The sequence below is a fragment of the Nannobrachium achirus genome, assembly GCF_963921795.1.
Source record: "Nannobrachium achirus genome assembly, chromosome: 16".
NCBI lineage: Eukaryota > Metazoa > Chordata > Actinopteri > Myctophiformes > Myctophidae > Nannobrachium > Nannobrachium achirus.
Genome location: NC_137823.1, coordinates 14,527,354 through 14,551,260, shown reverse-complemented (window position 1 = coordinate 14,551,260; position 23,907 = coordinate 14,527,354). Strand labels below are relative to the sequence as shown.

General features: G+C 44.6%; 2 protein-coding genes across 2 annotated transcripts in view; one reads left to right on the top strand and one right to left on the bottom strand.

Annotated features, from left to right (window-relative positions):
- The window catches only part of LOC308300821 (uncharacterized protein), a gene marked incomplete at its 3' end in the record, with an annotated part of 36,042 nt that extends 19,458 nt beyond the window's left edge, over positions 1 to 16,584 (bottom strand). The window contains exons 1-3 of the mRNA XM_080744720.1: positions 16,140 to 16,584; positions 12,793 to 12,885; positions 1,549 to 1,692 (exon numbers count right to left, since the gene is read on the bottom strand). Of these exons, the coding sequence (XP_080600846.1) occupies positions 1,549 to 1,692; positions 12,793 to 12,885; positions 16,140 to 16,260 (358 nt within the window). The 5' untranslated portion in view covers positions 16,261 to 16,584. The remainder of the gene's footprint in view (positions 1 to 1,548; positions 1,693 to 12,792; positions 12,886 to 16,139) is intronic.
- Positions 16,585 to 22,143: 5,559 nt separating this feature from the next.
- LOC308300820 (nuclear factor 7, ovary-like) lies at positions 22,144 to 23,670 on the top strand (the record flags this gene model as incomplete). Its single annotated transcript, XM_080744719.1, has 1 exon — positions 22,144 to 23,670. The coding sequence occupies one exon, from the start codon at positions 22,144 to 22,146 to the stop codon at positions 23,668 to 23,670; it is 1,527 nt and encodes a 508-aa protein (XP_080600845.1).
- Between the last annotated feature and the right edge of the window lie 237 nt (positions 23,671 to 23,907).

The window sequence follows — 23,907 nt, the reverse complement described above, 5'->3', positions numbered from 1 at the left end:
TTTAAGATATGAAAATGTGTGCAAATCTTTGAATATGTTTTTTTAAAGCAAACATTTGTAACTAAAATGTTGCTTCTATGACGTACTGTATATATGTGTTTGGCAGGCAACAGCTAGGTAGAGGAATGCTAAGGAAATTATTCCCAGAATGTATTAATAGCCTCTGACTATATTACATAACCTATAGCCTTTAGCTGGGAAGAAGATGGAATCCAGGTCGAGTCATCATCCAAGACAATTCAATGGTAGAAAGTAGAAACATCAATTTATCTGACAATTTATTATAGACATCAATTTTAAAATAAATGGGACCATAATCTAACAAGACGCATGTCATGGTGATTGAAAGAAAACTTTAAAGTAGCGACTGGAAGCAAAACTTTGTATGACCATGTTTATTAAAGGAGTAGTTCACCCCCAAAATGACTTTTTTTTCTTCTTTTGATTACTCACGCCATGGAGACGTGAGTTCAATTATATATATATATATATATATATATATATATATATATATATATATATATATATATATATAGTATTTTGTAGGCCTATTTGTCGCATTCCAAAGACATAAATTTGATTATAGTAAAGTTACCCCCATTGATTCCGGATGGGGATCCAATCTGGAATCAACGGGGGGACATTAATTGTAATCAAATTGTTGAACTCAAGTCTCCATGGCGTGAGTAATCAATAGCTACATTCAGGTACAATGCTACATTAAGGTAATACAATCAAAGTGTTAAATTTGGCAAACACCCATCCACTTTTTTATGTTCTGAGTTCTGACATATTTCTATGAAGAAAGTGGGTTGGCCATCTTGCAGTTCGTAGAGAGCAACATTGTATTTTATTTATTTATAAGGCCTTGTGTGGTAAGTTTCCTTTTTATGGTAAATGTATTTAGCGCCTTTATCAAGGCGCTTTACATAGATTGTGCATTGCTTTCACCCATTCACACACAGAAGGGGAGGAAACCATGCCACAAACTTGCTCATGGGAGCAGATAGTGGTTCAGCATCGAGAGGCAATTAATTCTGTGTGCGTCACAGGACAAGGACGCATTGACAGTTTACAATATAGCGGAACTAGCGCGACTCGCCAGCACATTATGCTCCATGCATATGCTCAATTGTCATAAGAATTAAGGGTAAACGGAACGCTCAACCCAAAACACTCTGCCCCATTTTTTCGACGGAAGGAATAGGTTTCCGAAGTTTAGGAATACGATTACTGTAGTTTTAAGCATAGTTTAGCTTTAGTTACGTTTAGGAATAAGGTTTGGTTTGGACCTAGTTCTACTAAGGTTAAGTTTAGGAATAGGTTTAGGAATAGGTTTAGGCATAGACATAGAGGTTGCTTTTAGGAATACCTGGTGGCGCCCGTTGCGATATCGCCGGCATTTGACACGGGGCAAGCGTGTTTTGGACTTGAATTATTGTATTCAATAAAACACCACAAGTCTATCCTGTACAACTAATGTTGTACAGGATATGTTTGTAGTGTTTTATTACAGGTTTAAACCACATTAAATAAAACAGTAAATACCTATCCTGTACAACTTTACTACAGGCTGCATCATTGCATCAAACAGTCCACGTCCCTTGTCCGTCTCTCGCTGTTCCTCTGACAACGTTGAATATGGTTGGGAGGCCGTCTCTCTAGAATCTGTAGACCTCTCCCTGTGGTGCTCTGTGGAAAACACCAGTAGAGAGAACGTTTGGTTATCATTCAGCAACCGTATATTATACCATGACGTAATCTAATCAAACTATTAGACGTTTACCATGTTTTGTTCAGTTGAAAGGATCAGTCACTACTTCTAAGAGCTAAACTAATTGTCCTCATCCTGATGTAAACACTAGGTAAAATAAAATACAAATTGAATCCCTAAAAAAAGAGAGAAGACGAAACAATTTACAAGCTCAACATGTGGGACATTGTGAGCTTGTAGATTTTTGCTACTATAGGTCAAGATTTTGGGCCAATACGGGGTGCTCACACCTGTCGCACCACCAATCCAGCTGATATGCCCATACATATCTGTCGCTGTCAGTCCTTGTCCGTTCCATGCCCATATATGGAGCTGACTTTTTTTACCCCCTGATGCCATGCCCATGACGACACAACATTGGGATTAGACAACAAACTCCGTATAGGTTTATGGCTGAGTCATGGTGAGGTGAGAGCTTGTAGATCTGCTCCTTCAAAAAATTGCTTTTTCAAAGCCATGCGATCAGTGTTGCCAGATTTCACAAGGGAAATAAGCAACTAGGTATATAAAAACAAGCCCAAGAGAAGCGACTATAAGCCACATGAGCACTTCAAGCATGAACCCGGGACTCCCACTCGCCAGTCCAACGCACAACCAGTCGTGCTAATAGCGCTGAGCCCGATTAGCAGGGCTCTTGTCGCTGGTTCATGGCTGGTACTAACTGTGGGGCTACACATAGTTTTGCTTTAGTTGCGTTTAGGAATAAGGTTTGGTTTAGACCTAGTTTTACTAAGGTTACACTCTTAGAACAAAAACTAGGCTCTACTCAATTTTATTGGTGAAACATTTTTACACTCAAAAATATTGAGTAAATATTACTGATATGAAATCAGGTAAATGAAACTCAATTAATTTGAGTAAAAGTAACCAAAACCTTTACGTACTTATTAACAACTAAAATTGAGTACAATGACCTAAAGAAATTGAGTAGATATAATTAAATTATTCAGTCAATGCCACAAAAGACTACAAGTAAATACATTGAAATATTAAGTAGATCTAATTGAATATTATAGTATGATTTAACAAAACAAATATGTCACATTTACTCTATTCATTTATTTTTATTGATTTAATTCATATAGTACTATTTTACCCCTTTCATTTACTTTACCTTTTACTCCAGGAGTACATGATGTCAAATGAATACACATGAAATAATTATGCAGATAATTATGTTTTTAATCAACTAATTTTGACCAGTGTAACACCACATCAGGTATGAACATTCAACATACTTTAGTATGTAAATGACATGCAACAATGCCTGCAAAAACAATATATTTAAAGATAATGATCAGGAAAGGGGTATCCCTGACACTTTTAAAATGTTCTGTTTACTAAAGAGCAGTGTGTGTTCACAATACTGTATATAAGTACCTCTAATTGAACTGTACATACTGTAAGTAAGCAGTCTGTCAAACATTATGCACCATAAGAACAATGAGCCCATCAAATAAACAGTAAGTCATAACCACAAAATACATTAAAGAAGACAATCAGAGGCCATTTGGCATGAAAGGAAATCACAACTTGGAATATGAAATAATAAATAAGCATTTACAGTAGCTCAACATTTAAACATATTGACTATGCACACGTGTAATGTCTATATTGTGGAGACTGAACCCAAACCAAGGCACAAGAGAGCAAAGACAGTGTTGCCAACTCGGGCATTTATTGAACAGTTCTTATTTTACAACAGCATTGTAATGCAACGTAGCATGAATGAACAACATAAATGTGAATAACTGAAATTGTCTTTTAATAAATCAACACAAGGTTTTCCCCGGACGGGGCTGTCGTTTCTCCTCTTCGTGGGGGGGCCAGGGGGGTAGGTAAGAGTTACTTTAAAGGGGTTTCCCTCCACAGGAAACAGGCCAGTATAATTCCATTGTATACTCTCTCTTCCCCACAGGCGCTAGGCGAGTATAGTTCCTCTCTACAGGTGACAGGTAAAGTATTTCTTTCCCATAGGTAATAGGCGAGACTGGTTCCTTCTGTATAGGTGCCAGGTACAGTATTTCTTTCCCACAGGTAATAGGTGAGTATAGCTCTCCTTTACAGGTGACAGGTAAAGTATCTCTTCCCCATAGGTAATAGGTGAGTATAGTTCTTTTCCACAGGTGACAGGTAATAGGTGAGTAGGTGCCCGCTCTTACACAAATCCGTCTAATTCTCTATCTTCTAAATAACATGAACACGGGGTATAATGGGCCTGGGGCCAGAGAATTTCCGGATACTAGTATGGTTTTAAGGGAAGTGAGATATACTCAACAAAATAGGAATAGGGGTGGCTCGCTGGGGGTCCGGAAGGTAAGGCTGTGGTCTCCTTTTCCAGGTCCTTCTCCTCAGCTCGCCGAGTACACACTCTCCAGTGATAGGTACACACTCCACAGTGAGTCAGGTTTGCGCTCCTCATTGATCCAGGTACACACTCCTCAGTGTCAGTCCGCTCCCAGTCCATGCCTAGAAGTAATGAGTAGAAGGAACATTACTATAATGCACTTTACACAGTAACATGCGGTGGAGAGGGAAATATGGTGGCTCTTACCGCCTGTCTGCCCATGATCAGCTTGTCAGAGACTCCCAGCACAGACTGAAGGGGAGAGCGAGCTCAGTACTTATGCACCCCTGTGTTGGGTGGGGCCCACAGGTGCATACGCTTGTGCCTGATGAAGCGTGTGGGCCGGCAGGTAACGCCCGTCAATCACTTGGCCCACACAGTGTGTTGGTCTGCTAGGGCTCGCTCTCCCATCCAGGGTGCGCTTCTTTGACATGCAGGGCCTACCTGGCGGGCGGTGTCCGAACGAACCACCACACATCCCCCCCCTTAAGTTTGCTACTGGTTCGCAAGCTTGCCGCTCTTCCTCATAGAGCCTGGACAGGGCATCGGCATGGGGAATATCCGTCCCTGGTTTATGCTCCACCTCAAAGTTGTAATCCTGCAACTCCAGAAACCAACGTGTTATTCTCTTATTAGTGTCCTTACTTTTAGCCATCCATTTCAATGGTGCGTGGTCCGTTATGAGAGTGAAACGCCTTCCCCACAAATAATAGCGTAGGTGGTGTATGGCCCACTTAATAGCAAGAGCCTCTTTCTCTATCGTTGCATAATTAAGTTCATGCTTTAAGAGCTTTCTGCTAATGAAGACTATTGGGTGCTCTTCGTCATCAATGACTTGCGAGAGCACGGCCCCGAGGCCTGTGTTCGAGGCGTCGGTGTGGAGTAGAAAATTCTTACCGAAGTCCGGGGTTTTTAGGACCGGCTCATCGCAGAGCTTCAGTTTGAGGCCTCGGAACACGGCCTCGGTCTCCTCTGTCCAGCGCAGCATATTGGGCCGACTTTGTCGGGTCATCTCGTACAAGGGAGCTGCAAGGGTAGCATAGTTATTTATGAACTTGTTATAGTAGGACATGATTCCCAAGAATGACTTTAACTGCTTCTTGCTGACGGGTTTGGGCCATTCGCGTATACGCTCCACTTTGCGTAATTGGGGTTTTACGCACCCGCGCCCAATAGTGAAACCCAAATATTCGGCCTCATACAGACCTATTCGGCACTTCTTGGCGTTGGCGGTCAGACCCGCTCGTCGGAGAGCTCCCAGGACTGCTTCGATGTGATGGAGGTGATTATCCCAGGTGCTGCTGTGGATCACAATGTCATCTAAATATGCGGCGGCATAGAGATGATGGGGCCTTAATACTCGGTCCATGAGTCTCTGAAATGTTGCGGGGGCACCGTGTACCCCGAACGGTAAGACAGTATATTGGAACAGCCCTTCAGGGGTAGAGAAGGCTGTTTTCTCTTTGGTTTCTTTTGTAAGGGGCACTTGCCAATAGCCTTTTGTCAAATCGAGGGTGCTTACAAATCGAGCGGGGCCCAGCCGCTCGATTAATTCATCTACCCGGGGCATGGGGTAAGCATCAAAATTTGAAATCTCATTTAATTTACGGAAATCATTGCAGAACCGGATTGTGCCGTCCGGCTTGGGGACCAGCACAATGGGACTCGACCAGGCACTGTGTGACTCCTCTATAACTCCCAGTTGTAGCATATTTGTTACCTCCTCTTTTACGGCTCCTCGCCGGGCCTCTGGGATACGGTACGGACGTTGTCTCACTATTTTCCCCGGGGTTGTTTGGATGTCGTGCGCAATAGCGTGGGTACGGCCCGGCAGTTCTGAGAACCGGTCCGCATTCCTGCTCAGAAGCTCACGTATATCTTGCGCCTGAGCTGGGGACAGTTCCTCTCCAATAGGGACTGGAGGCGGGTTCTGAGAGGAGAGAGTGGTTAGTAGGGCCGGGAGAGCGACAGGAGGCACAACGTGCCACTTTTTCAGCAGATTAATATGGTAAATTTGCATAGTTTTCCGCCGCCCTATTTGGCGCACGCGGTAGTTGACCGGGCCCAGTTTCTCCATAATTTCGTATGGCCCTTGCCATTTTGCGAGAAATTTACATTCGCTCGTGGGAATGAGCACCAGCACTTTTTCGCCCACCTCAAAGCTCCGCAGCGTGGCGCCTCGGTTGTACACCCTGCACTGGGCGCGCTGCGCTTGTTCCATGTGTTCACGAACGAGCGGCCAGATCTTCTTGGCTCTCTCCTGTAATTGTTCAACATGGTCAATGACAGAACGATGTGGGGAAGGTTGGCTTTCCCATGTTTCCTTTGCTATATCCAACAGCCCCCGTGGCTGCCGTCCATATAGCAATTCAAACGGGGAGTACCCCGTAGACGCTTGAGGCACCTCCCGTATGGCGAACAACACCAGCGGAATCAAGCGATCCCAATCTTTGCCATCTATATCTATCAACTTTTTTAACATCTGCTTTAAACTTTTATTAAAGCGTTCCACTAATCCGTCCGATTGCGGGTGAAAGATAGAGGTCTTTATTTTATCTATTTTAAGCCATTTATAGAGTTCGGTGATGACGCGAGACATGAAACATGTGCCTTGATCCGATAAAATGGCATCGGCTATTCCGACCCGGCTGAATAGCATGAAGAGCTCGTGCGCCACTGCTCTGGCTGTAGCGGCTCTCAGGGGTATTGCCTCGGGGTACCGAGTTGCATAGTCTAGTATTACCAATATATATTTGTGTCCCCGAGCCGATTTGGGGAGGGGGCCGACTATATCCATACCAATGCGGCTGAATGGGGTGGAAATGATAGGCATAGGTATGAGAGGGTTACGTTGGAAAGGACGGGGTGCGGTGAGCTGGCATACACCGCAGCCTTTGCAAAAGTCCTCTACTGCTCGTTTTATGCCTGGCCAATAAAACCGTGCATTGATGCGATCGGTGGTTTTCTTCACGCCCAGGTGCGCCCCCAGCTGGTGCGTGTGGGCCAAATACAATACTCTGGTGACATATTCTTTTGGCACGAGCAGCTGTTCTATCACGTCCCCAGTGTTGTTCCGCCACCCTCTATACAGTAAATCCCTCCGCACAAAGAAATAGGGGGAAATTAATTCACTCACCCCTTCACATAGTTTCCCATCAATCGCGCTGACGTTCCTCCGAGCATTTTCCAGGTTCGGATCGTTCCACTGTTGTGTGGCGAAGTCCCCTCTGAGCGGAGAGCTCTCATCCTCCTCTTCGGGGAAGTCAGGCCACGCCACCGGCTCTGGCTCTTCTGACGAGGTGCCCCGCGGCGCTTCCTCCGCCTCGGGTGCATCTCCCTGCAGCTCCTCGTCTGGAGAGGGTTCGCTCTCTGGTCCCTCTGATTCGGCGCGGAAGACCGGGCACGCGGGCAATGAGTTCCTCCAACGGGGGCCCGGCCGGATCTTTCTTCTTCGCCGCGGCCGCGGCGGTCCTCTGCCCCCCGGGTTCCAATGTCTCTCAAACAGCACACAGTCCGTGCCGATGAGCAGGGGGACCGGTAGGTTAGGTACAATTCCAGCTTCCACTTCGACATCTCCTTTGGTGGATTGGACGCGTATCAGCGTCGTTGGGTAGGAGCGCACATCCCCATGCACACAGCTGACCGGCATACGGCTGGAGGTGGGACGCCCGGCATGCTCAGCGTGTACCAGCGTGACGACGCTCCCCGAGTCGAGAAGAGCCTGGGTGTCCACTCCGTCAATTCTCACCGGCAGGTTGGAGTGGCGCCGCCGCTGGCTCCCGGAGTGAAGGCAGGGGCGTCGGCCGTCGGAGGCGGCGGTGGCGGATGGCATGGATACGTCCCGGTCCCGGTCCCGGTCCGGGCAGGACCATGCGATATGATCCGCTTTCCCGCAGACGTAGCACCGGCGTGATGTCTGCGGTTGGCTTCGGGCAGTCCGCTCTGTGGCGGCTCGTCTCGTAGTAGTAGGCGACAGGGAAGTAGCCGGAGGCCGCGAGCGGTCCCGGTTGTAACGTGCCTCCCCCGTCCCTCTGGGAATCTCTGACTTTGTGCTTCTCATCATCTCTGTACTCACTTGGTGATTTTCCAGGAGCGCAACCAGGGCCTCCACGGAATTTGGGCTCACCTGTGAGGCATAGCGGCGGGCATCAGGCGGCAGGGAACGTATACATTTGTCTATGACAATTCTCTCAATCAGTGGCGGGTCACCGGCCGTAGTCAGCCACCCATGAGTTAGGCGGAGGAGAGCGGCTATTTGGGGCCGAGGCGGCAGCGCCGCTTGCATGTTCCACCCATGGAAGCGCTGGGCTCGGGCCGGCATACTATAACCTTGACTAGCCAAGATAGCTGCTTTCAGGCGCCTATATTCACGGGCCTCTGCCAGGGGTAGGTCGCGGCACACACGTTGGGCTTCTCCTGAGAGGAAAGGAGCGATGATGCTGCCCCAGTCGGGGACGGGCCATCGTTCCCGGGCAGCGGTGCGCTCGAACACCTCCAGGAAGGCTTCAATATCATCATCGGGGGACAGTTTCGTTAACACTTCTCCAGGCGGACGTGTGGGATTAACGTTTTGGTCAATTTGGATTTTCTCTATTAATTTAGTCACCGCTTGCTGTAATTCGGCCTGGCTCTGTAACAGAGCGTTTAGGGCCGGTGTGGTTGTCATATTGCGTCTAGGTGAGGTTCAGTACCCGTATTCTGCACACCATGTGTGGAGACTGAACCCAAACCAAGGCACAAGAGAGCAAAGACAGTGTTGCCAACTCGGGCATTTATTGAACAGTTCTTATTTTACAACAGCATTGTAATGCAACGTAGCATGAATGAACAACATAAATGTGAATAACTGAAATTGTCTTTTAATAAATCAACACAAGGTTTTCCCCGGACGGGGCTGTCGTTTCTCCTCTTCGTGGGGGGGCCAGGGGGGTAGGTAAGAGTTACTTTAAAGGGGTTTCCCTCCACAGGAAACAGGCCAGTATAATTCCATTGTATACTCTCTCTTCCCCACAGGCGCTAGGCGAGTATAGTTCCTCTCTACAGGTGACAGGTAAAGTATTTCTTTCCCATAGGTAATAGGCGAGACTGGTTCCTTCTGTATAGGTGCCAGGTACAGTATTTCTTTCCCACAGGTAATAGGTGAGTATAGCTCTCCTTTACAGGTGACAGGTAAAGTATCTCTTCCCCATAGGTAATAGGTGAGTATAGTTCTTTTCCACAGGTGACAGGTAATAGGTGAGTAGGTGCCCGCTCTTACACAAATCCGTCTAATTCTCTATCTTCTAAATAACATGAACACGGGGTATAATGGGCCTGGGGCCAGAGAATTTCCGGATACTAGTATGGTTTTAAGGGAAGTGAGATATACTCAACAAAATAGGAATAGGGGTGGCTCGCTGGGGGTCCGGAAGGTAAGGCTGTGGTCTCCTTTTCCAGGTCCTTCTCCTCAGCTCGCCGAGTACACACTCTCCAGTGATAGGTACACACTCCACAGTGAGTCAGGTTTGCGCTCCTCATTGATCCAGGTACACACTCCTCAGTGTCAGTCCGCTCCCAGTCCATGCCTAGAAGTAATGAGTAGAAGGAACATTACTATAATGCACTTTACACAGTAACATGCGGTGGAGAGGGAAATATGGTGGCTCTTACCGCCTGTCTGCCCATGATCAGCTTGTCAGAGACTCCCAGCACAGACTGAAGGGGAGAGCGAGCTCAGTACTTATGCACCCCTGTGTTGGGTGGGGCCCACAGGTGCATACGCTTGTGCCTGATGAAGCGTGTGGGCCGGCAGGTAACGCCCGTCAATCACTTGGCCCACACAGTGTGTTGGTCTGCTAGGGCTCGCTCTCCCATCCAGGGTGCGCTTCTTTGACATGCAGGGCCTACCTGGCGGGCGGTGTCCGAACGAACCACCACAATATGCTAAACTGACCTGTTTGCATTATGACTCGAATGCACCAGAAACAAACACTTTACATTAACTAATTACTATCAGCAACAAATACCATTGCAAAAATGCTGTTTTGACAATAAATCCACTTTCAGTAGGTTATACCCACGTTCTGAGAGCATCTTGCTGAACAGTAGTCGGCAAGCAGACATTTTTTCAGTCTCTGAACTTTGGCTGAAAGGTGTCCGGGATCCAACTCAACTACTACTTTTTGGAACATCTCAAGACCATATCTGAGGTTCTTGGGGTATCTCAGATTAAAGGCATAGAACAGTCCCAACAGATAGCAGCAGATCCCCAAGATTGTTGAGGGCAGTGATCACAATAATCACAATACCTACATCAGTAGGTTCATTCATTGAGTCCTCTTGGTTCTGCAGCAGGTAGATCTTCATCTTCTTCATCATCACCTCCTCTGTCAACTTCTCTTCTACTCTGACAGGTGCACCAGCAGCTTCCTTCCTGCACACATTGTGAAGATAATTGTTTAGAGCTCACTTTCAGGCTAAATGTTACAAGACACACAGACACACATTGAGCAATCCTAGCTGTCTCCACACATGCAGCCCTGGGCATAATCTTGAATCAGTTGGACCAGACATGCAACGGATGCAACAGCCATTCAGCCAATGTCACAACCTTCTCTGGACATCACTATGCTGTTCCTTTGCATGTGATGGTCTCATCCACGATGACATTAAAACGTCAAAACATTTATTTTACTAACTTGAAAGTCCTTGATCTTGACACTATCTTCTTCCAGATGGTCGACGAGACATCGGATGATGACCTCTCGTGTTCGTTGATTGGGGATTCCTCTCTGCAGAATAGAAACATAATTATTTGAACAATAAAGAAAAAGTATGACTGCACTTTCATAAACTAACATAAACATTGGCAATACAATTGTTTCCACAACCCAGTTTTAGCAACGGAAGCTGGGAGACTGTCCTTTGTAGCTATTAAGACATACATTTAGAAATGAATAATCAAGAGAGAGAGTTGCAGGGGATAAAGATGAGTTTAGCATAAATTAATGTAGTAATTATTGTCATTAGCCAGGTGAAATATAATTAAAGCAGTTAGAGTAAATGAAAGTTTCATACCTGAAGTAGAATACTCATTTGTGCCCAAACTGCCCTTCTTGGACTGGAACATGGACAGTAGTTTGGGGGTATAGAAGTCCAACATTGCCATACATTTTGGCTCAAGATTCAGTGTGGTGAGTGATCATCCTGAACTTTGCACTAACCTGGAAGACAGAGATGAGGGGAAGAGAGTAAAAAAGAAGACGTGAGATTATAGATCTGGTATTTTCCCCCAGGATAGGGATGCTAGGGTATACAAGTGGTTAACTGTCTGTCACATTCAGGTCTAATTTCTGTAACCATTTCTGTAAACATCTAACAAGGCAGGCCAACTCTCCTTGATGTCTGCTGGCTGACAACATCATGTCATCTAATGCTTAATATCTGCAACCCAATTTTACAGGGATATAGTTAATAATAATAATTGTATACTTCAAAATATTCAAAAATAGTGGATATAGCTGATCTACAGCTCACAAGCTTGAGCTTGTAAATTGGTCATTTGAGCATTTCTGAAGAAAAAAAAAGATAATAATTCAAATAACTGACACCATGTGAGGCTTAGTCAATTTATGATTCCAATAATTACTTGGCCAAACCAAAATCAAGGAATACTGTATAATCATGTTGCTTATTTACTTCATACTTTTTCCAAGTTTTTTTTTTACACATGTAATCCTCATTGAACACCATAATAGATACATGTAGATAATATGTAGGCCTACCTGTGTATTTTATCTTCATTGTACACACCATTGTATGCAGCTGTGCATAGCTTGTAATAAATGCAAAAAGTCATGACTAGGGCTTGCACATTACCCTCACTGTGACCTTAACTAGCTGCAAACCTTTGTAAAGAACACAAGTTATACCCAATACATTTGTGTAGCCTATATGCACAAAGATACAGTAAATCTACTTACCAATATTTGCAAACACTCTCCAGGTCTCTTGTTGAAAAAGATGTGTGCTGCTGCTGCTGCTGTTTGTTGACAGAATGTTCCAGTAGAATTTTCCCATGAACCCTTTTTTTCCCATGAACCCTTGTGTACAATTTTGAATCTTAGTCATATCTACTCAATTGTTTAGGTTGTTGTGAGAGATGAAATATTATTTAGTTGGAATGAATAATAATTAAGGGTCTTTTTAAATTGATCCATATAAGTACTCCATACTCAAATATTATGAAGGAAAATTACCAAAACAAATTGAGTATAATTCATGAATAAAATCAATTGGTCAAATACTAATTTATTCTCACGAAATTAACTCAAATAATTATGTACATCTAACTCAAAACAAACTGTTGGATTTTTACTCATTTCGTTTGGTGTGACCTACTCAAACAATCACATACATGATATTCAGTGATTTTATTGAGTAAATATAACTTTTTCTAATAGTGCCATATACTCGGCCGCAGAATCATTTCTCAGAGTGTAAGTTTAGGAATAAGTTTAGGCATAGACATAGAGGTTGCTTTTAGGAATACCTGGTGGCGCCCAACACAGGGCAAGCGTGTTTTGGGCTTGAATTCTTGTATTCAATAAAACACTACAAACCTATCCTCTACAACATTAGTTTGTAGTGTTTTATTGCAGGTTTATATCAAATTAAATGAAACAGTAAATACCTATCCTGTACAACTTTACAACAGGTTGCATCGTTGTGTCAAACAGTCCACAGTCCATCTCTCTAGACTCTGTAGACCTCTCCCTGTGGTGCTCTGTGGAAATCACCAGTAGAAAGAACTTTTGGTTATCATTCAGCAACCGTATATTAAACCATGACGTAATCAAATCAAACTACGTTTACCATGTTTTGTTCAGTTGAAAGGATCAGTCACTACTTATTCTAAGAACTAAAATAATTGTCCTCATCCTAACCCTAACCCTAAACACCAGGTAAAATGAAATACAAATGTAATCCCTAAATAAAAATAAAAAGACAGACGACAATTTACAAACTCAACATGTGAGACATTGTGAGCTTGTAGATTGGCTATCTTCGCTACTATAGGTCGGGCCACTACGGGGTGCTCACACCTCTGTCGCACCACCAATCCAACTGATATATCAGCTAGTCCTTGTCCCAATCATGCCCATATCTGGACAGCCCATATGGGCATGCCCCCCTTTTTTGCCCTTATATGGAGCTGACCTTTTTCTCCTTTCCTTTACCCCTGATGCCATGCCCATGATGACACAACATTGAGATTAGACAACAAACTCCTTATAGGTTTATGGCTGAGTCATGGTGACGTGAGAGCTTGTAGATCTGCTCCTCTTCAAAGCCATGCGTTCATTGTTGCCAGATTTCACAAGGGAAATAAGCCCTATGAAAACATTAAACAAGCCCAAGGGAAGCGACTACAGGCCGAATGAGCACTTTTGAGCTCGTAGATTGGCTATTTTTGCAATTCTTTAATTGGAATCCTGAAAAGTATCATTTTTATTTAGTAATTGCAGATGCATAAAAAAGACTAGCGCTAAGTCATATACTAATACTAATAATATAGACTGAGGTAATTAAAGCGGGTTATGTTTGCATGTCTGGAATAGTGGCGACTGAAATCAATAATATATCGTTCTGATATTAACCTGTGGGCCGCATTAAGTGAAGGTGGAGGTGCCAGTTGCCCATGTATGCACTAGGCCAGTGGTTCTCAAACGTTGGGTCCCGACCCCAAGTGGGGTCGCGAGAAGGTGCCTTTGTGGTCGCGAGTTGGAGACCAAAAAAATAAGAAATATATTTATATTTATTTTTATAAGAAACGGTAATAAAAAAGAAAAAAAAGGCTTGCAACATGAAGACAAGGTATCTCTCTATCTCTATCTAACACACACACGCACGCACGCACGTACGCACACACCCACACACACACACACACAGGTCCGCCTCCAACACTCACGCAGCAACAACACAAGACTCACAGGACACAAGCAGCTGCTCGGCCGAGGCACAGAAGAGCTGATTTATTCTCTCTATACTGTTTCTTTGGTTAGCAAGTAGCAACAAGTTAGTGTCAGGCTAGGGTTGTGGTATAAAAAAAAGATTTGAGAACGCCTGCACTAGGCCCTTCTTGAGGCCCCTTTCCCTGCTCACCTCGTATCTCGCGCTCTCTGAAGGAGCATAAATGGTAAATGTATATAGCGCTTTTATCCAAAGCGCTTTACATAGATTGTGCATTACATTGACCCATTCACGCACACATTCATACACCGGTGGCGGAGGAAACCATGCAAGGCACCAACCTACTCGCCCAAGGACTCTTCAACATTAACTCAGGGGGAGCCCGGATTCGATCTGGGAACCCTTCGTGCTCTAATAACGGTTTCTCTACCCCTGAGCTATGCTGCCCCTATCTCCCACGCAGAGCACTGAGACTATACGTACAACTCCAGGTTGAATAAACTGCTCAGTTCTCCATTTGTCCCCCTGACCTGGCCGTGACGCTAGGAGTGATAGCGCTGCTGCCTGCTGCCCTAATCTGCATGTGTTGCACGACACGCACCCTGGCGTCTGATAAACTCTTGCACCGCAGTCCAGACATGTGGTAGCTGTTTGTTTCCTCTTTCCATGACAGCTGCATAGCGACTGAGAGCGCTGCTAAAGCCCCCACATCCTGTTTGGAACGTTCACTCTAGTCATGATTAGATCTTATTCAAACTGTTTTGAGTCTCTTTATTGTTTGAAGGTATAAAGTTTTGTCTTTTGTGAGTTTTTCACCACAGCACGCTCTCTCTCTCTCTTCTCTTTCTCTCGCTCTCTCCCTCTCTCTGTCCCTCACCCTCTCTCCCTCCCTCTCCCAGGCACACTTCTAAAGTATTCAATCAATCAAACTCTCTCACATTCTCTCTCTCTCACACACACACACACACACACACACACACACACACACACACACACACACACACACACTCGTGCACACTCACGCACGCACGCACGCACACACTCACACACACACGCACGCACGCACGCACGCACGCACACACACACTACTACTCCCTTTGTTCGTTTTGTGGTATGCCGTTTATTTATATCCTGCAGTTGGACTTTCCCAGAAGGAAGCATGCAGTGTATCAATAAGAGACAGTTCGGAGTATTCAGTCGGATTACTTTATTATCAACAAGTCCCATGCTGGGAGCTCAGAGAGAGAGAGAGTGAATGGGACTTGTTGATAATAAAGTAACCCGACTCAGGGGTTGACAATAAGGTCTCAGAGGTACTTGCCCGTCGGGCAAGTTCAGGTCATGTTCCACTTGCCCAAAGGCCATGGCCACTAGCCCCAGAAAAGAATTTGTCCCTCATAAAATGATGAAGATTTTAATTAAGGCTCAATTTAATTCGTATTTCTTTTCTTACTGGGGGTATGTGATGATAAATGTCATACTCAATACTTAGAAATCCAAATACCTACATAGCTATGATTGAACATGTCTATGGTTTCACATATTTGTAAGTGTAGCAACAGTAAAAACATTACATTATAGGTAATCAGTACTCTTATTTTACATTCCACAGACCAGAAGACAGAGCGCGCTTTCCACATACGCGCTTTTTTACTTCTACTCTCTCCACTATTATCTGGGATCCAAATAGTGTACTTTTACTCCACTGCATTTATTTGAAAACTTTGGTTACTAGTTACTTTGCAGATATAAATTATAACTTTATAAAACATACATAAACCACTCCTATTTTATACCGAAACTGTTTGAAAATAGCTGTACTACAAGCTCACATGAAACGTGAGCTTGTAGATCTACTATTTTCAAACATTTTGTACTCTTACTTACATGTTGATGCTAACTCTTTCATACCTTTACTCAAGTACATTTTGAATTATGTGCTTCTAGGCTATTTGTATATTGCTGTAGGCCATAAATACTTTTACTTAAGTAAGAAACGTGAGTACCGTAGCCTACTTTTTACACCACTGCTATTAAGTAACATGAAAAACAGCACACAGCACATACCCGTTCTGTGTAACTTTACGACAGGTCTCAGCATTTCTTCCAGCTGCGTGTGTGCTCGGTGGAGCAGCGGTACATCCTGCAGCTCCTCCCCAGCCTCAGAGCACAGTCTGCGGGAGGACATGTGTCTCTGGAAAGCCTCAGACAGCCTGCGTTCGCTCCACTCTGACAGCCCACACTCCAGCCGGGGTTTGACCCGCTAGCCACACTGATTGACCCGCTGACATGTTGACCCCTCTAAAAGCTCAAATATCCTCGACACAATCCTGATGTTCTCTGCTTCCACTTCTGTCTCTCAAGAACCAATCTCCCGAGACAGAGTCAATGATGGCCCAAAGGAAGAGAGATAGACCGAGTGTCGCCCTTTCTTTGATGATGGTTTCCCAGATATCTCAAGAACTAGCCTTGGAATCCTTCGAAGAAAACAACAGATTGCGTGCTGCATGGAGGTGGTCCTAAAGGGGATAGGGGGTGGATCCTATAAGTAGTGTTGGGCAATTTTACTCAGGAGAGTAATAAGTTACTTATTACATAAGACAAATAATGAGGTCAGAATCCACCCACTATACCCCCCTTCCTGTGGTCTGCGTTCAGACCACACACACACACATCCTACCATAACAAAAGAAAAGGATGGGCTGGCCAGAAACTAAAAAGGGGGAGTCTGGTGAGCCAATCACTATGTGACCGTAGTCCCACGAGACTCCCATAAACTATACCAAAACAAAACAATAAGACTAAACTAACCAAAAAAGAAAACACGCCAAAGAATACTTACGGCCAAGCCCATCGTAACTGAAATACACAAAATCTACAAAATGACACTAAGGGATCATATGGTTGGTGTTCACTGCTGGGGAGAATCTGACTGAGCTGGCAACAGCTCCTCTTATATATCCTAGCCCTAATCAAGCAATGGAACACAGCTGAGGCAGGGAGGGGCAGCCGGCAATCTCAGGTGAGTGACAGGTGTGTGTCTAGACCAGCACAGGCAGCAGCAAGGCAGTGTAGACACTAGACCAGAGGACACAATCATGCATATTAGTGAACACATAAGACCAGTAAGACTCCCTAATCAGGAGATAAGCGACCGTTGGTCGCTTATCTCCTGTCACACTGCTGACATCAGTATGACATCACACCGTACACAAATGACCCTTATATAAGACCGCATGGCGCCGCCCACATGTGTACACAAACCTTTGTGTACGTTGCTGTGGCAACAGTCTGTTGTTGCTGGTCTGTTAGTGTACGTTAGCAACCACCTTAGCAACCATGGTTTTACCCTAGCAACCAACTGTTTACCATAGCAACCATGTTTTTTTTACCCTAGCAACCAACTGTTTACCATAGCAACCATTTTTACCCTAGCAACCAAATGTTTACCATAGCAACCATGTTTTTTTTACCTTAGCAACCAACTGTTTACCATAGCAACCATGTTTTTTACCCTAGCAACCAACTGTTTAACATATGGAGTTATATGTTGTTCGTGTCCAAATATGGGGCTTGTGAGGTCAGACTTAGTGAGATGTCATACTGATGTCAGCAGTGTGATGTCATACTGATGCGGAGATATGAGCAGGGCAAAGGTGTGACGTGTGACGTGTGACGTGTGACCGACCGACCGACCGACGGACGGCCGGTGGAGGTTTTGATACCAGTGATGTATATCGGACCATTTAACCATATATGGAGACATCTGGTACCCATAGATATTCACAGATATGGGCTTAATATTGATGACATAAGGGATCTCCATATATGGGCGTAAAAGGGATTTGGTTCCCCTGGCATCACAGGGATCTCCATATATGGGCATAAAATGGATTTGGTTACCCTGGCAACACGGGGATCTCCATATCTCCATATATGGGCATAAAAGGGATTTGGTTCCCCTGGCATCACAGGGATCTCCATATATGGGCATAAAAGGGATTTGGTTCCCCTGACATTACAGTGATGTCAGTGGCTGGTTCTACAGAGGGGATCTCCATTTATGGGCATAAAAGGGAATGTATGTATGATGATGTCAGATATCATAGACGTCATACTTTCACATAACGAATAACTAAGTAAGCATGTAAACCCGTAAAATCTATATTTGGGCATGGCTGATTTATGACCTCATCATGATGACACGAGCAAACACAGCTGAATTGTATAAATGATCAGTGCAGAAACCAACAGAATTATTTGACCAAGACTCTTGATCTTCAAGAACCCTGAGAACCTGTATTGTTTGGTATTTTACCATTTTTGGTGTTTGAAATGTTGAACTGGACTTTACATCGTGAAAGTGGATTCAATATATTGAGACTAGGGTAAACAGTTGGTTGCTAGGGTAAAACCATGGTTGCTAAGGTGGTTGCTAACGTACACTAACAGACCAGCAACAACAGACTGTTGCCACAGCAACGTACACAAAGGTTTGTGTACACATGTGGTGTGATGTCATACTGATGCGGAGATATGAGCAGGGCAAAGGTGTGACGTGTGACGTGTGACCGACCGACCGACCGACCGACCGACCGACCGACGGACGGCCGGTGGAGGTTTGATACTAAACTGCGACCTACGGTCGCAAAAAGTCTTGCTGTAGAGTGAATGTGAATATGTGCAGGCACAACACACACACACACACACACACACACACACACACACACACACACACACACACACACACCATCTTAGCTGTCCATCGTAGACGATGATGACGCTTGCTTCACAATGGGGAAGGGGGGGTTCAGCGTTGTTGCCGCTGATGCCACTTGGTGTGGTTATCGAGGCCGATGCGCGAGCCGCACATCCGTCCACAGGTAGGGCAGGGAAGCCCCGTCGTTGGGAGAATTCCGGCTTCCCTCTGGTGTCGCTGGGCACATCTCTCATAACGCAACGGTAGCATAACGCTACCGTTGCGTTATGCATCCAACAGATGGAGCTGTGCTAAAGGGAATGTCAATGTCAATGAATGATCCATATATAAGGCGCACTGGACTATAAGGCGCACTGTAGTTTTTTGAGAAAATTAAAGGCTTTTAAGTGCGCCATATAGTCCGGAAAATACGGTACTTAAACATATATGTAACCATGACTGGCGACTCAACTCAAGACACCTGTTCAACTTTCACACATAGAGATACCAGTAAGACTCCCCACAAATATCACAACCTCCACCTCTCACGTCATACGGGTAGCCATAGTTACACCTGGAATGTTGAATCTCCATATATGGAGATAACCTACGCATCACACAAAGTCTGACCTCACCAGCCCATACTTGGGCATGGACGACTTATATCTCCATATACGGAGATGGCCATATATGGAGATACGATGACATCACAGAGTCCACAGCTGATGATGTGGCGTGATGTCATACAATACACAAACAAGCCCTATATAAAGGGGCAATTCTCACCAGGGAAGAGAGTATTGCCTGGAATGTTGAATCTCCATATATGGAGATAACCTACGCATCACACAAAGTCTGACCTCACCAGCCCATACTTGGGCATGGACGACTTATATCTCCATATACGGAGATGGCCATATATGGAGATACGATGACATCACAGAGTCCACAGCTGATGATGTGGCGTGATGTCATAAATAAACAAACAAGCCCTATATACTGAGCTGATGATGTGGCGTGATGTCATACAATAAACAAACAAGCCCTATATACTGATGCGGAGATATGAGCAGGGCAAAGGTGTGACGTGTGACGTGTGACCGACCGACCGACCGACCGACGGACGGACGGACGGACGGCCGGTGGAGGTTTTCATAGTAAACTGCTCCCTGACGGTCGCAACTAAAGATACCTGGATAATTAATGGTCAGTAAGATATCATTGCATAATGGTCAGACATCAGTACATGTAGGTGCTAGGCCACGTATCAAATCTACCCTGACCATTGGTCTCATGCACTCTCATGCACAGCCACCGAAGCCGCACACATAAGATGTGCACACGACTATGACCACCTTATCTCTGATATGTGCATGTAAACACACATTGTTGGTAGAACATGGTATAAAAGCGGCGCACGGCCAAAGAAGTGTGGCTTATTTCCATTTCTAAACGATAGCAACACCTTTATTGCATCTTACAACTTGTACGACCAGTAAGACACCCTAAGGGCGAGAAGTGACGAGGTCGCTCACAATGTGTGTGTGTACATGGGCGCTTGCACATGGGTGCTTTGGCATACCTTTTGCTGAGCTGGTCGAGTCATCACTGTGATGTCAGAACAGGTCCATAAATGGAGTCTGTGAGGTCAGATGTAGAGGTATTGACCAGCTCCATATATGGAGATCTAGGTGATGATCCAGTTGTATCCATGTATTGATATCCAGGGATTGATGGGGTCATATATGGAGATCCAGGTGATGCTAGTCAGCCGTCTTGATTCACACATTAATTCTATCTTTGGCCATATATGGAGCGTCCATATATGGGCATTGCCAAATATGGGCATTGCCAAATATGGGCATTCCCATATATGCATTTAAAATTGATAACATCATGACAGGGATCTCCATATCGGCATAAAAGGGACAAGGACATAATTAATCTGCATGTGTGACTCGTCACGGCAACCACACTGGTTATATTAGACTGACACAATATGTCCATATATGGGCATTCCCAGATATGAGCTATATTGATGGGCATAAAAGGGATTCTATTGTATGGGAATTCCCACATATGGGCTAATATTGATTGGCATAAAAGGGATTCTATTAATGTGGTTCAGGGAATCAGATGTAGAGGTTAGCTCCAAATATGGAGATCTAGGTGATGATCCAGTCGTCTCCATGAATGGATATCCAGGGTTTGATGAGGTCAGTGTCGTGATCTTCATATATGGATATCCAGGTGATGATAGTCAGCATCTTGGATTGCAAATGAATTCTGTCTTGGAGCGTCCATATATGGGCATTGCCAAATATGGGTTTAATATTGATGACATACATCATGGATCATCAGGGATGCAGTTTCTGTGTTTGTATTTCTTTATTGCACAGCTACTCCCCTTGTTGTATTATTGTATTGTTCTTATTGAACTTTTAAATCTGTTAATGAACTTTTCCAATAAGGGAAGGATTCCAAATAAGCCTGACGGCTTCTTCTTTTCCTCGCACTGTATTTTCTTTCAATGATATGTATACATTTTTTATACGATGTGCTAATAAACTAATACACTAATAAACTAATGATCTCCATATATGATTGACAGAACAGGCTGTCTTGGCCATTCATTCAACAGTATGATGTCAGAACAGGTCATCTATAGACATCGAGGTGTTACACAATAACTCACTGACTCACTGACAGGATGTGCCGGTTTCCATAGTAAACTGTGACCTACGGTCACTACTACTACTACTACTACTACTACTACTACTACTACTACTACTACTACAACAAGGCTACTACAAATAAATAGTTTTACTCCCACAAATAATGCAACTAATTGTCCTATACTGCTGTTGGTAGCATACTGTTTTTAATTTGACCAAAGTCCCACAAATACTATTATTACCTCTGCTAATACAGGAGTAACAGTATCATGTACACATAAATAAAGAAATATGAATTATAACGACAACAACAACAACAGTAAGAAGAATAAGATTCATAGTGAACACATACAATAGGGAAATTAAAAAGAAAATATTATTCAAGAAGGAGACGGTTTAGTGCAGGGTAGTCAGTGCACAAGGTTCTCACTCCTAGGTTATAAACATCTAATAAACAGCTCATGAGTAAAGCTGTAAAGTGCAAGTGTACTTGATATTGTTCAATGCACAAGGTGTCTCTGACACCAGACAGGCAGTCGGGTGGTGGGCAAGTTGTCTAACACATACGGTAACTAGCTATAGTTAAGTGTAACGCCTGGGATTCCCGTGTGGAAGTCTAACATCTTAACCACTATTCTCTTCCAGCTTTAACAGCCTCAGGGAACATTCCGGACCAGGGAGTGCGACAGCAGACAAAATGGCTTCCCGTTTGACTCGTCTGGAAGAAGAGCTCACCTGTCCTGTGTGTTGTGACATCTTCAAACACCCTGTTCTGCTGTCGTGCAGCCACAGCTTCTGCCAAGCATGTATGCAGAAGTGGTGGAGAGGAAGACCAGCATATGATTGTCCTGTTTGTAAAAAGAAATCCTTCAGTAACCATTCTCCTCCTACAAACTTGGCATTGAAGAACCTGTGTGAGAACCTCTTGGAGGAGAAGCGCCAAAGCGCCTCATCTGTGAGTTCGGAGGTCTTCTGTGCTGCACACGGGGAGAAGCTCAGGCTCTTCTGTCTGGACGATGAACAGCCGGCGTGTCTCGTCTGTCGGGATTCAGAAAAACACACCCAACACAAGTTCTTACCTGTAGACGAAGCATCAGGGCGTTGCAAGCAGAAAGTCATGGACTTACTGAAGCCTTTAAAGGACAAACTAAAGGTATTTGATAAAGTGAAACAAGGTTATGACCTAACAGAAAAACACATCAAGGTTCAGGCCCAGAACACAGAGATGCAGATTAAAGAACAGTTCAGGAAACTTCATGAGTTCCTACAAGAGGAAGAGGATGCCAGGATTGACATTCTGAGGGTTGAAGAGTCACAGAAGAGTCAGGAGATAAAGGAGAAGATCGAGGAGCTGAACAGAGACATGGCGACCCTCTCCAACGCAATCCGATCCACAGAGGACCAGCTGAGAGCCGATGACCACGTCTCGTTCCTGAAGAACTACAAGACCATGATGGAAAGAGTCCAGCTTACCCTGCAGGACCCACAGCCGCCAGTCTCAGGAGCACTAATAGATGAGGCCAAACACCTGGACAACCTGGCCTTCAGAGTCTGGTACAAGATGAAGGACATTGTGTCCTACACACCTGTGATCCTGGACCCCAATACTGCCGATTCAAGACTCATCCTGTCTGGTGATCTGACCAGTGTGAGATGTGGAGAGAATAAGCAGCTTCCCGACAACCCAGAGAGGTTTGCATTCATGAACAGTGTTCTGGGTTCTGAGGGCTTTAACTCAGGGACTCACAGCTGGGATGTTGAGGTTGGAGACAATTGCGGGTGGATGCTGGGTGTTTTGGCAGAATCTTGCCAGAGGAAAAAGCACCTCTGTGACACAGAGGGTAGGACCTGGGGCTTACGCTGCCATTTTAGTGATTACAAGGCAGTCTGCCCAGAAGACTGCCAAGTATTCACTGACGAGGAGGAAGACCTTGTCAAATTTTCAGAGTGTGATGAGGAGTGCCTCGACGGTACAAATGCTGTCTATGTCCTCCCGGTGAAGCAGAAACCCCGGAGGATCAGAGTCCAGCTGGACTGGAACGGAGGAAAGCTGTCCTTCTCTGACCTGGATTCTAACACACACCTGACCACATTCACACACACTTTCACTGAGACACTCTTTCCTCTCTTTATTAAGGATTCTTATGTTGGTGGTATTCTGAAGGTGTTGCCAGGGAACATTAGTGTCACTAACAACATGATTGTTCGGATGTCGTCCAATTAGCCCTATTCACGCCCATTCAGTAGTTAATTACTATGGTATTATATACTGTAGTGTAGATAGACGGACGGATGGACGGACAGACAGACAGATACCAATTAATGTTCATTAATCACTCGGTTTGTAATTATTCTTTACAAGGAATCATCAATATAGGAGGAGTAAAAGCATGTTTACAGAAAAACAGTGGCTGGTAACTTCTTTTGGCAAGCTAGAAGTCTTGTTGCAAATTGCATATAG